The 13565-nt window shown below is 46.9% G+C and overlaps 1 protein-coding gene across 1 annotated transcript in view; it reads left to right on the forward strand.

The window, feature by feature from the left end:
* The window catches only part of CFAP47 (cilia and flagella associated protein 47), a 3369192-nt gene that overhangs the window by 995890 nt on the left and 2359737 nt on the right, over nucleotides 1–13565 (forward strand). The window contains exon 30 of the mRNA XM_069639370.1: nucleotides 7541–7753. Coding sequence (XP_069495471.1) covers nucleotides 7541–7753 — 213 coding nt within the window. The remainder of the gene's footprint in view (nucleotides 1–7540; nucleotides 7754–13565) is intronic.

Here is a 13565-nt window from a genome sequence, read left to right on the forward strand (position 1 = left end):
AATTGCTCCTGAAATGAGTCTGTAATTTTCGTCTGAAAGTCAGATAAACATTGCACCAAATCTTCTTTATTTACTGCCATGGTGGCTGTTGGTGGATCCTCATTTCCTGCTTCTGCGCAGGGTGATGAGGCGTGTTTTTCTTGTGGTTTGGTCCTGCCCTGTTGCCAACACCTGCTCAATGGGCCGTCGTCCCCCTGGCATACATACTTTGAGCGTGTTGGGGTCTCGTTCCCCCTTCCCTTAGGCATGAAGGATTCCCTTGTGCTGCTCCTCCTTCTTGCTTCACCATGCTGCCTCCTCTCACCATGGCCCGCTCTGCCATGGTCCCTTGGGCGCTGCCTGGGTCATGTAACGTGCGTGAAGCCGGTCTCTCCTTCGGTAGTGGGGTACACTCGCCTACTTGGCCACAGACTGGGGGGTTTCCTTATTCATCAGTACACCCAGGCCACTCGGGCAGAGCCACACCGTTTCACATTGCTGAATTCAGTCCCTGCATCTACCAAATACACCACCACTTGCCCCGCCACAGCAGACTAGAATGCCACATTGCTACACATGCCAATAGCTCAGAGGCTGGCATCCCTAGCCAAATCAGAAAGCGTTCATGGGTGTTACAAATAGCCAAACGCAGTACAGTGAACAAAATGGAGCCTCGAAGGAGATGGTGCCCTGGGACTATCTTGAGGCCAAATCACGCCTGTGAGGCACATCCTGCGTAGACCTGCACCTGAGCCTGGTAGTCATATGCCCCAAACTCGTCGCCGGTTCATGGGTGCAATTGTGTGCACTTATGGGAGACCAGGGCATGTAAGGCTTCCTCACTGCCCCGCCAGAAGCCACTTCACACACGTGGAACAGGGCGCAAGCCACTACACCCGCTTCGGGCCCTGAACGCAATGCGCTCACATTGTCCAGCCCCCTGTGAGGGCTGTCTTCCGCCCAGGGGGTGCTTCCTCAGCCATGGTGTTCTTTTCCCTGCTCACAATGCCCGTGGGAGTTCCTTTGCGCAGGCAGCACTGGCCACTGCTGCGCGTCCCCGGAACCCAGGATGTCGCTCACTTGCACTCTCCTGGGATGAAAGTCAGTTTTTCCGATCGGGGCAGGCAGCTCCAATTATCTTAATGAGGCTCCTTCTGAGGCCTTGATGGCTGCCCTATACCGCAGCAAGGCGGCTTTGTCTTCCGTACGGTGTCAAAACAGATGAAACAAAATACTTTCCTCTGAGAACAGATAGTGCCGCCACCCATACTACTTGGTGACCATCAAACCGCCTCCAAGTGTAGTTTCTTGTCCGGGGTCTCAGTTCTCTTGAAACATGCTCCAGGCTCTGCTGCTTCATTGTTGACTTGAGCCTGGGGTAAAGTCATTAGCCTTTGTTCTCTCAAGGCTACGGGGTGACCGGTGGGTAACTGAGAGCACAGGCCCCAATAACATGTTTGTTGGCTTCTGCAAGGGGAGGGGGGGATAGCTCAGGGGCAACGCGTTCATCTTTGAAGCAAGAGAACGCAGTGCAACACAGGTTTGAATCTTGATTCTGCACTTAGAAACCAATCTCTGGTATTAAGCGCATTATAAAAGAACAATTATAATAGTGTTCTGAGTAGAAACTGGGCCCTTCTATGAAATAGAAACTTACAGCCATGCATCTAGAAACATACATTTGTGAAGGTTATTTTGTGTTTGCAAATATCAGGTTTTCCATGTAGAATAAGCCCGTAATTTTTCTTGGCTTTATCCAACTACATGCAAGGCCTAATCAGTACTTTGATTTCTCTTTATTTGGAGCAGCATCATGATATGTGGCAGATGCAAATGAAATGCTGCCTTTTCAATTTAGCATTCTTCACAATGTAATGAAGAATAGGTGTTTGGTTTTTAGTTCATTGTCATTCACACAGCATGTTTATGTGGTAGATGAAAATTAAAGGCTGCGTTCCTTCTAGTTTGACTGTCACAATGTGCCTTTCCAGTTCCCTTCTGCAGCCTGGTTTTATTTTTTACATATTGCTTGCTTCCACTGCAGATGTAGATGCAATTTGAATTCACTAGGCACATTAGCAGTGTTGAGGTTTCGAGCTTGCTTTTCAGCCTTCCAGTGTGCCTTCCTTTACTAGAAGGTATTTCTGCACATTTTTGGCCTAACCTGGCCTTTCAGTTAATTTGATCCTGAGCTGAAAGTATCCCACGGGATGATAGCAATCCATGAGAGTACAATTTGTCAAGTACAAAAAATAATTAACATAAATAACCATATCAATCGTGACTTCATAGAATCATTATATACTAAATATTTGTACAGAGTTTAAAGATCTGTATAAACTTGTATAAACACAGTCAGTCAAGTCATACCTTAATAAAATCGTTCATTAAATACTCTGTCCTTTTCAGTGCACGTTTCAAATAGGTTAATAGTGTACAGGCCATAAGTGGCGTATTTACTCACAATAAAAAAAGCAAGACAGGTCTACATTGAGAGAAACCCAGGTTCTGAAAGAGGGCAACAATAGTATTTTGGCATATATCCCGATATATTGTGCGCATAAAATTGAAGTTGCCAGCGCCCTAGCCCTTCAGAAAACTTTCCACCCTTGGGTTTGCACATGCCATATCGCAGCCTACCCATTCCAAAGGTTGCACGCTCGACTGGGTGTCCCACCATAATTGCTCACTCCTGGTCTCCGACATCTCGCCCATCCCATGGTCGGACCATTTTTGCATCAAATTTGACCTTCTCGCGTCTAAAGGCCCTCCAAATCCCCCGACCCCTCTTCCTGCAGCTTATGTGAGAAGCTCACGCAAACTCACTAAGGAGAACATTTCGCCCCATCTTGCTGTTCCCGCGCTCCAGCCTCCGTTCCAGAATGACCCAGATATTCTGGCCCTTGCCTTCAATCAGACCGTCACCTTGGCTGTCAACATAGTTGCTCCACTCACCCTTAAAAAAGCCAAGAAAGTAAAGAATTCCAATGCTTGGTTCACCCAAGAGCTCCTAGAATTTCGCTCCAAAAAAAGGGTTGCACTGGCCACCTGGAAAAAACGCCCCAATGACGACACCAAAGCAGCTTTCAAGGATCTCTCCAGAGACTATAAAAATGCCATCACTCAGGCCAAAGCCTCCTCCTTTAACACTAGGATTGAAAATGACAAATCAGGGACTAGAGAAATCTTTGCCATATTCAGAGAGCTTGAGCCCCCGGCACCCGCTCCACCAACCATCCTGAAAGATGAGTCCTGGTATAATGAAATTCAAGCTGCCATGCTTGATAAACTAGAAACCCTACAAAACAAAAGTCTAGCCCACCAAAAAGCCCTTTCCAATCTCCTAGACAACTATCACCTCACCTCCACACCAGCCACCTCCCCTATCCAAGCCCCCTTGTTTGATTTTAAAGAGATGACTGAACTCAAAGTCACCACCCTCCTCAACTCCATCAAACCCTCTAATTGTAAAGGGGGCGCCTGCCCGGCTCAGGTCATCAAAGTCTGTGCCCCCTCACTGACCCCACTTATCACCGCCTTCATTAATTTTTCCTTCCAGACTGGACATGTTCCATTGGGACTAAAAGAAGCCTGTGTTAGACCGCTCCTAAACATTTTTTTAAAAAAACACACTTAACCCTTCAATCCCAGGTAATTGCAGGCCAATCACCACTGTGCCATTTTCTGCTAAATATTTTGGACAAAGCAGCCTACCTGCAAGTCCAGAAATTCATTGAAGACAACCACCTCCTTGGTCTCTGGCAGTCTGGGTTCCAGCCCAGGCATGGTACGGAGTCAGCCTGGCTCGACCTAAAAAAACAAATGGACGACTTAAGAGACGCAGGCAAACCCGTGCTCCTCCTGCTCCTAGACCTCTCCACTGCCTTTGATCTGGTGGACCATAACACCCTATGTCACCACCTTGCTATCGCAGCCAACTTCTCCCTGAGGGCCAGTGCATGGATAACTTCCTTCCTGCAGGAAAGAGTGATCAAGTTTTCTCTGAAACTTCTTGTGCCAACCCTAGTCTCATCAAGTGTGGGGTCCCACAGGGTTCCTGCATAGCTCCCAAACTCTATAACCTCTTTACACAACCTCTCTTTAAGATCCTCGACGCACTGGGCATCGCATATACTAACTATGCTGATGACACTCAGGTGTTTATCCCCCTCTCAGGGGACTACCTAGTTGACCTCAACACCCTTAATTCCATCTACTCTACGATCCAATCGTGGATGGCAGAAAACAGGTTATGCCTCAACAGTGAGAAGACCGACCTTCTGTTAATTGGGTCCCCATCCACATTGGGTAAACTGGATGAACAATATTGCTCCTTAACAGTTGACAACATCCCTATCACTGTGACCAAAACCATAAAAACACTGGGCGTCTACATTGAACCTGAACTATCCATGAATAGACAAGACAGCGCAGAAGCCTCCACGTCAGCCTACCACTCTAAACTTCTTAATGCAGCTAGACCTTTCCTCTCCCAACCCAACTGCCTCACCATCGCTAGGGCGATTATAGGATCAAGGCTACACTACACTCCCAAATTAATCTCACCAAACTACAATCAATACAGAATATGCCCTGAGGACTGCAACCAGCATCTCCAAACGTGATCACATCTCTGAGGTCAGGAGGAAAGTCCATTGGCTCCCTGTGAAGCAAAGAATTACCTTCAAGACACTAGCATTGACCCAAAAATGCATTCACGACCTTGCCCCACCCTACCTAGCTCAAAGGATCTCCTTCCACACCTCCTCCAGGCCCACCAGAGCTACCTATACTAACAGAATCACTGTCCCCTTCACCCACAGAGTGCGGGCGGGCGGCTCCAGCTTCCCTAACATGGCAGCTACCAACTGGAACTCCCTCCCACCTTCATTAGGATGATTGACTCCCATGCCTCCTTCAGGAAAGCCATCAAAACCGGGCTCATTGTTTCACAATGCATGTTTGACATCTGCTTTCATGCTGTCCACACTCATGTATGCCTTTTGCTGTTCTTCTAAACGTGTATCTGCAACAAAATTCTCTGTACCAAGCTTTGTATGCTGAGGCTGCACTTGTGTAACCTTGAATCAAGCCTTCTTAAGTTGTCTCATAGCGCCACGATGCCCGTGGGCTGCAGTGCGCTCTACAAATAAATAAATAAATAAAATCTTTAGTGCATTGAGTACAAAATGGGCATTTATTAGCAATGGTCTCCAAGTTCATCCATTTAGCCGTAAACGATTGCAAGTTGATTAAATTAAGTCTTGCTCAAGTAATTAAAACTCGCTCATGTTTATGAATAGACTAGGTAAGGTAGCTAGCCAGACCACTCGAAGCTAAGACCACATCATTTGAATAGATGGTTTGACAAGTTCCCTAGTTTCTGTCTCACTTTTCAATTATTATTCTCGAAATGTTTCTTTCATTTTCTTCCACTTTTCTTATTCATAGTAAATGTTTTTACATAATAAGATCCACAGTTTAGTCCATCTAGGTGGGTTTTTACATGGGATGCTTAATTTGTTACCTTCTAAGAGTAGAATATGACTCAGAATGAGGTCCGTCAAAGACGCCTTTTGGATTGGTCCGTACTCTAGACCACAAATTAATTGGCTCAATGCATAGCTTATCCTCTAAAAAGGCAAGACCAACATCAGCTTGGAGCTGAATCGGGTAAGCCCTGTATCCTTTTTTCTTTTTTTTAAACGATTTTGATTGGTTTGTAGAAATGAAACATTAGAAGTGGCCCATATCGCTGCCCAATACCTTGCAGTGGCCTTTGCTTTGGCTTATATATTTGTTTAATATTGTGTCTAATGGGTGCACTTTATAGATACCACTAAACCTATGTATACCTCCTAAAGCCTGCATACAATTAGCTGCTTGTTTTTCAAAGTGGCTTACCGCATTAAATGTGGAAGAAAAAGAAACACGTCCATGACCGCCATCTCTTCCCATGTGTTTCTCCCTCTTAATACCACCCACAGGGTCAGGATCAGGTAACGGCTGCCTTCCCCTGGCCACATGGGAGGAGATCTTATGTTGGGAATCAGTGATGGCTCCACAGGATTCATCACAGTAAACTCATTGCAAGGCAAAGTTCATCTTTATTATCATCCAAATGAAGCAGGGACAGCATAAAAGCCTCAAAATCTTGAGTCTCTCGCTGAATTTGTACAAAACGCGCATCCTACATCAGTTTTACAAAACCTACAGGGAATGGGGATTGGTTAAGGGATGCAGCCACATATGGATCATATGCGGGTTACACAGTAAATTGGTTAAATGATATCTGATGGCTCCTCTTGAGACCATCCCAATATTGATAAAAGTAAAAATAATCACTTCTAAGAAAACAAATTGGCTGGCTTGCTACATGGTGGTCGGCATGACACTTTGGGATTCGATTGGTTGGCTTCTTGCTAACCAACCTTGGACATTTGGGCAGGTCATCAAGATATGTGCCAGACAGGTTGTAGGGGGAGAGAGGCCCATGAACTGTCTTCTATTCAATAAATAAATGACCATCCCTCATTCCTTAAACCATGAGCTCGGACAATCTCTGTTCTTGACAGTGGGTATCTGTGTGCTTTTGCGGAGTATCGCAGGTGTGAATAGCCAGTTTTTTCCAATTACAAGTCACGTGCTAGCTAGAGCACTGTGAATGAAGTGGAATTACCTCCTATTTATTGAGACTTTAGCTATTGTTAATGCATGTGCTGTGTTTTCTGTTGCCTCTGGGGACACTCTTGAATTATTCTACATGGGCTCCTTTTGGCTCACTGTATGGTTGCCTTCAGCTAACAAAGGTTGGTTGTGATCTTACATGCCTGAATTAATTTAGGAGGATTATCTTGTCTATGTCCTGGGAATCACTATTTCGTGCCTTTGATCCGCCGTTCCCATCCAACCGATCTCCTTATGACCTTGGCACTAACTGCCAACAACTGCCTGAGCTCTGCACAGCTCTGTATTTCTGCAGATTCAGCCTTTTGAGTTCTCTGAAAGCCTCTAGGCTTTTGTCTTTTTTAAAGCATGCTGCAACATTCATTGTAAAGAAGATGGCTGCCCTATTCCACTCTTTATTTCTATACTAAAGAGCTATACTAGTATTGTTTGTGTTGCATTCAGTTTATATATCGGTTATGTTACTGTTCCTCATGCCTTGTGGATGCTATGTTCATATTTTTCATGTATAACTGCATATTTGACTTAGTGTACGTGTTCTTCATGTGGAGTGCATATCTACTTTGTCTAGTGCGTGCGCCTATGATGTTACATCGTCGGCTTGACTACTTTTGCCATCTTCAGCTTAGATTGTCTGTCTTGTCCCTGGGATAATGGCGTATGGTTGTCTGAGTGAGTAACGCTTCTCACCTGTGCGGTATTGGATTGGGGCGGGCCAAAGCAATGGATGACTTATTCATCTGCCTCCCAACAACTGCAATAGTAAAAATACTCTCTTCCACAATACTCGTGTCTTGCGCCATTTTCCCTAAAACTCATCCAACCAACTTTTGCACGTTTGCTATGCTGATTGTTGTTTTTCTCTTTCTTTTAGTGGGATGTGTAAAATCCAGATGTCAAAATCGGAACCGAAGATCAGCAAGCCGATCAACCTTGGCAAGCAAACAAAAACAGTCTACGATATGTTGTTCTACCTGAGTGGACAGATGCTTCCGGGAATCACAGCAAGCCAGTCATTGCCCGCAGATCCTACCGAAAGGGTTCTGCAGCTTCACTGGCAGCATACCACACTTCTCACCTTTCTCAAGTAAGAATGCACCTAGAATTAACGTGGTTAATATGCTTGGTTTGACACAATGGTTCTGCAACAGTATTAAATGTGAAGTAGATGTTGTATTGCTTCTGTGCAACATCGGAAAGAGCTGCCTTCTATTGTTTAAAGGTTAACAGTGGGTTGAGTGGAGCAACAACAACGCTTCACACATTGGCTGAAACATTTCCGTGGGGCTGTGACATCACCATACTAAATCTATCGGTCTATGCTTATTGCCCTATCAGAGCTCTTTAAAATGGTATCTTCGATACTTTGGACTTCAGTATATGCTTCTCAAATCATTTCTGAGTTTTCTGCCAGTTTTCATCTCAATGAGTTGTTTCTTTGGTGTACAAACCTGGGAATTGTTAATAAACATAAATGTCTGGATTATTTACTGTTCACCTTATTTCTCTTAATCCTGGTCTTCCTCGACATGTCATTCAGGACTTTGAGATATGTCTTTCTTTATTATATGCATCTGTTTTTTTGTCCTCCCCCTTCCCTCTATCACAATACTCCTGCTCATAAGTGTGAGAGGAAAGTTGAGGAAGAGTAGGACTAAAGGCAAAGAAGATGATCAGCAAGTGATTAAGGCTTTGCCACCACAACCTTCTTTCCTCTTTACTTTGAAACGTATTCAAGCTGAATAAACATTGGCCTATCATTCTCCAACAAACCACAAACACCACACACTGCTGCATACCCTTGGTGAAATATATTGGAATCAAGTGTGCAAAACTGAAATCGCAGACCTGCTGCCTGATGGACTGAAGTCCAAATTTGGCCACTTTAGGAACTTTCCACTTGCAGGTATGGTATGGTATTGTTTATTTATAAATTGCCTATACACAGGCAGTGTGTCAAAGCGCTCAAGGAGGGTGGGAACACAGGGGGAAAAAAACAGTCGCTCATAGCCCTTGAAATTCTGAGACGATAACAGTCTGCACAGGCAGAGTAAGTGAAAAAGATACATTTAACAGTTGAGATACAGCAAATAGGTCTGGCGGCGATTCTGTGGTTTTTAACAAGTGAACATTAAGGGGTGAAGACCGGGGAGAACCGACAGACGGTCTTCAGGCAGAGATGCATTCGGATCTTGCAAGTGCAAGATGGTCAAGGGAGGGGGTGTTTCAAATGCACCCAATCGGTAGAGGCCGGGATAAGTGCGGAGAGAGAAGCTCTCTTGGATTCATTCAGAAGTGCAGTGAGGGGGATGGGGTGCAGGGTCCTGAGGCAAGTGCAAAGAGTACTGGCGGGGTGCCAGGGACCTGAGGAACTCGGAGGTGCACCTGTCGGCCAGTCAGCAAAGCTGTATGGAAGAGGAGGGAGAGATGGAGAAAGCAGAGAGCTAAGTTAGCAGGGTAGGGGGAGAGAGAAGGAGAAAAAGAAGGTCTTGAGGAGTTTCCAGAATTTAAGAAGATCAGGCTCAAGACGGAGGGTGGCAGGGGGGCTATTCTAGAGGGAGGTGCCTGCTGAGGAGAAGGATCTCCCTCCAAATCTCTGCTTGGAGAACCAGCTTACTCACTGGAGGTAGATGAGCGGAGGGCTCGAGAGGGACAGTATTTAGGCAGGAAACGTTCCAGGTAAGTAGGTCCCAGGCCCCAGAAAGCCTTGTGGACAATGCAGAGGGTCTTGAATTTGATACGTGCAGCCATGTGGAGCCAGTGAAGGGATTTCAGCACCAGAGAGATGCGGTCCCTGGCGTTGAGGTCAAGGATAACTCTCGCAGTTCTCTTCTGCCTAGAGAGAACCAGGGTTTGCAGACAGGACACTCTGGGAAAGTGAGAAAAGGTAGAGTGCCTCTGAGGAGGTGTAGTGAATAGTTAGATTGTTTTGAGATGTCAGAAATGTGAGAGGAGAAGGAGAGAGTGGAGTCGAAGATGACCCCAAGGATTTAGGCCTCGCATGCGGGGGTGGGCACGGGGCCAAGGGAGGTCGGCCAGAGTGAAAGGGGGAAAGCGGGAGCAGGTGTCCCAATGCGAACAATCTCAGTTTTACTGGCGTTGAAGCAGAGCTCGTTTGCGGCACACCATGACTGGATAGCGGACAGACAGTCCGATATGAGTGAGGAGGAAACTGCTGAGGGTAGCCTGAAAGATAGTTGCGTGTCATCAGCATAACACTGGAAATTAGAGGTGAAAGTGGCGATCAGACGTGCCAAGGTAGCCATATAGAGGTTGAAGAACCAGGGAGATAGGTTTGATTCCTGGGGAACGTAGCAGGTTAAGAGAGTGATAGTCGAGAGAAAGGCTCCAAGTTCCACCTGGGATGGCCAGTCAGAGAGAAAAGAGGTAAACCACGCCAGAGCCTGACCTGTGATTGCAAGGGTGTCACAAAGAGGTGCAATCAGGATGTTGTGGTTAACTGTGTCCAAGGCGATGGAGAGATCATGGATAATGAGAACAGAGGGAGTGATAGTGTCAAGATTTGAGAGCAGGTCTTCACGGATGTTGAAATGAGCAGTTTCCGTGCCTTTGGGTGCTCTAAAGCCAGACTGATGGTCATGGAAGCAAGCAATTGATTCAGTGTGGAGGTTCTGCTGAGAGATAGCCAACTTCCCAAGGAGTTTGCCCAACTTCTCAAGGAGTTTGCCCAGGAAAGGAGGGATAGAGATAAGACGATAGTTTGCCGGAATGGAGGGGTCAGCAGAGGGTTTCTTGAGCAGAGGGTGCACACGGGGGTGCTTAAGAGCAGTTGGGAAAACTCCACTGGAAAAGGAGAGATTGCAAAGGTCAGCCAAGCCTGGGGCGAGGGAATCAATGTTGTCCATAATGTTTTTGGAGGGGCAAGGGTCCACTTGTTTGGATGAGGTCTTCATAGACCGGACTTGTCTGGCGACCTCTTCGGGAGTGAAGGGTGGGAGAGAGGAGAGGTGAAGTGGAGGTGGGGGCATTGGCGTTGGTGTTGGTGTGTGCTGTGATGTGGGGGAAGGGAGGAAAGGATGTCTTGGGTTTTGCTGGTGAAGTGTACCTCCAGGGTAGAGCAGAGGTCCTGGGAGGGTGTAACAGAAGAGGCTGCTGCAGGTTTGTCCAGTTCCTTGCAGACTTTAAAGAGTTTGGCTGTGTTGTTTGATGCCGCAGAGATGCAGGCTTGAATAAAGACTCTTTTCTTGGAGCGGATGCAGAGTCGATATTGCCTTTGAAGGAGGTTGCAGGCTAGTTTGTCAGATGGTCCACCCAACGAGTTCCATTTCCGCTCAGCTGCCCTACACTTGCGTTTAAGGGCAGTCAGATCGGAGTCGTACCAAGAGTTGCACTTTTTGGAAGGCTTCAGTCAGACCCTCAGGACAGGGGCAAGAGTATCAAGAGTGTTGGAGATGGAGAGATTAAGGTTAGTGGGGGTTGTTTTAGGGTGGGAGTCAGCTGCAGGAATGGGAGGAGGAGAGTAGGCAAAGGCAGCCACTGTCACTTTTTTCATGGGTGTTCTGAGTTTGAAGCTGAGTGGCTGTGTGCCACTGCAAGAGGAGAGGTGAGCTTCAGGTGTGTTGATAGAAGAGAGTGTTTGCTCCAAGATAGAGAGGTAGTGAGAGGGATAGAGAGTGGGATGTCTGTGGAGATGAGAGCATCAAGTTTATGGCCCATGGTGTGAGTGGAGCCAGAGGGTAGGATAGAGAGTGAGAGAGAGTTACATAGGTTGCGTAAAGGTCCTAAGGAGTCAGGAGAGTCCAGATGGATGTTGAGAACACCTAGCAGGAGGAGTTGAGAGGAGGAGGAAAGTAGAGAGGAGGCCAGGTCAGCCCATTCCGAAAGGAAGAGAGTGGGCTGTCCAGGAAGACAATAGAAGGTGGCCATAAGGAAACAAGATTCAGGAGAGAGTGAGAGCCTGCAAACTAGGCACTCGAAGGAGGAGTCGGTCTGAGTAGGGATAATGGACATAGGTATCCATTCTGGGAAGATCAAGGCTACTCCACCGCCTGTCTTCTTTGGCCTGGGCGCAGAAAGGATTTTGTAGCCTTCAGGGATGAGTATCAAAGCGTGTGACGGGTCTATCCTTGAACCATGTCTCAGTAATGGCGAGCACATCAAGATCCATGAGTCCAAGAAGGTTGCAGATGTCAGACAAGTGTTTTACACTGGAGCGAGTGTTAAGGGGGTCAGAGGGATAGGAGAGGATGGCAGAGGAGCCAACGCTGACAAGGTATCTGGGATGGTGGTGCAAGGCACAGGCGCCTGTGCAGAGACGGAGGGAGGCACAGTGGGAAAGGGGAGCCTGGCCGGAGGGAGAGGTAAGGTCAGAGAGAGGCGAGGGAGTAGCCTGTCAAAGAGCAGAAGGTTGGGTTGAGGACCCTGAAGCATGATGGTTCCATTGAAGTAAACATTAATGATGACTCTGGAAATGGCTTAGAGGTCCAGGAGAACCTCCCAGCGAGTGGCACCATTAATGGGAGAAGAGGCAATAGGAGATTGGGATGTCAGTGAGAGTCTCTCTGGCTGAAGCCGTGACATAAGTGTCTGCAATAGAAAGGCCTGGGTTGGAGCCCAGTATGTCCTTCTGTTTCGTCTGGCCAGTTTTAGTGATAGGAGATGGTGAAGCAGTTGGAGAAGATAGGCGAGATAGATAGACATAGCGAACTGCAGCAGTGAGGAGGACACTTACCAGTCTAAAGTACTGAGGCACAAGGAGGAAGGGGGAGCACAAGGGCGGAGACAGAGGTAGTGCACACAAATAGTAGTTTTAGCAGTGCAGATTGAAAACACAATGCAGCCACTTGGCACAGCTAAGATAGTTGTTCATCAGAACAGGTGCAAAACACAATGCAGCGGCTACCTAACCGAAAAGGGGGCACAGCTAATTCTGATTTTCATGCAAATAGGTGAGAATGTTTTACAAAGGTACGTGGATTTAGACCCCTTGGCTGCCTGACACACTAGAGTAGACCTTTGTCATATTCTGGGAAGATGTGAAACATTAGCTATAAAATAAACGAAAGCAATTGCGAACGGTATCAACCTAATTAGTGAAGCAGGCCAAACTGCCTCTTAATATCTGGTCCCTTGACCCAAGTACACCATAGGTCCAGAGAACGTATTCGCTGAAGACTGTTTCTCAAAGGTTTCAATAACTACTGTTGGTTGTGGTGTGCGACAGCTTCTAGATGGGGTCAGTTAATTGCGGAATTTGCTCAGGCTGATTTTGCTCAGGCTGATCAGCAGCTCCACAAGTGAGGGATCAGTGTCTCTGTTAAGCGGATACCTTCAGGACATATACGGGCTGTGTCAGAAGTATCTTCAGAGAAGGAGGTCACGAACTGGAGCAGACACACTGAACAGTCTCCGTCAGCTGATCTTGTGTTAAAATGCGATTGGAGTTGGTGGTGCACAAGCATTATCAGGGTTTAACCCTGTGTTCTCTCCTGAGTAGATCGCCTCGCACAGCTTCCAGTGCGAGACCTCTCCAGTGTTGACTACAGCCTGTCACCACTATAGCTCGTGCTGCTGTCATGTGTATGGTGCCAATGAAAGCAGCAAGCAGCTTCCCGCTTGCCAGTTGCCTCCCAACTCCCTGTCTAATTGCATCATTGCTGCCCTGCTGGGTGCAGCGTGCGCAATGCTGCTGGACAGCCGCTTTTCCTCCCAGAGTACCTCATCACGGTGGGCCCAACTGGCCAGCCTCATAACATCCAGGAATGCAATGTTAGCCTGGTCTGTTCTCCCCAGCTTGTTCCTGGTAACCCAGTGTTGAGGACTAGAGTAGATTTACTCAAAATATTCCAATTATCTAACATCGTCGTCAGAAGGAACCTTCAAGCAAAAAGAAACCCGGACTAGCAAACTGCAATTAGAGATCAGAGCGAAGCCCTGCA

This window comes from Ambystoma mexicanum, chromosome 7q (genome assembly GCF_040938575.1).
Source record: "Ambystoma mexicanum isolate Mex_15411 chromosome 7q, UKY_AmexF1_1, whole genome shotgun sequence".
NCBI lineage: Eukaryota > Metazoa > Chordata > Amphibia > Caudata > Ambystomatidae > Ambystoma > Ambystoma mexicanum.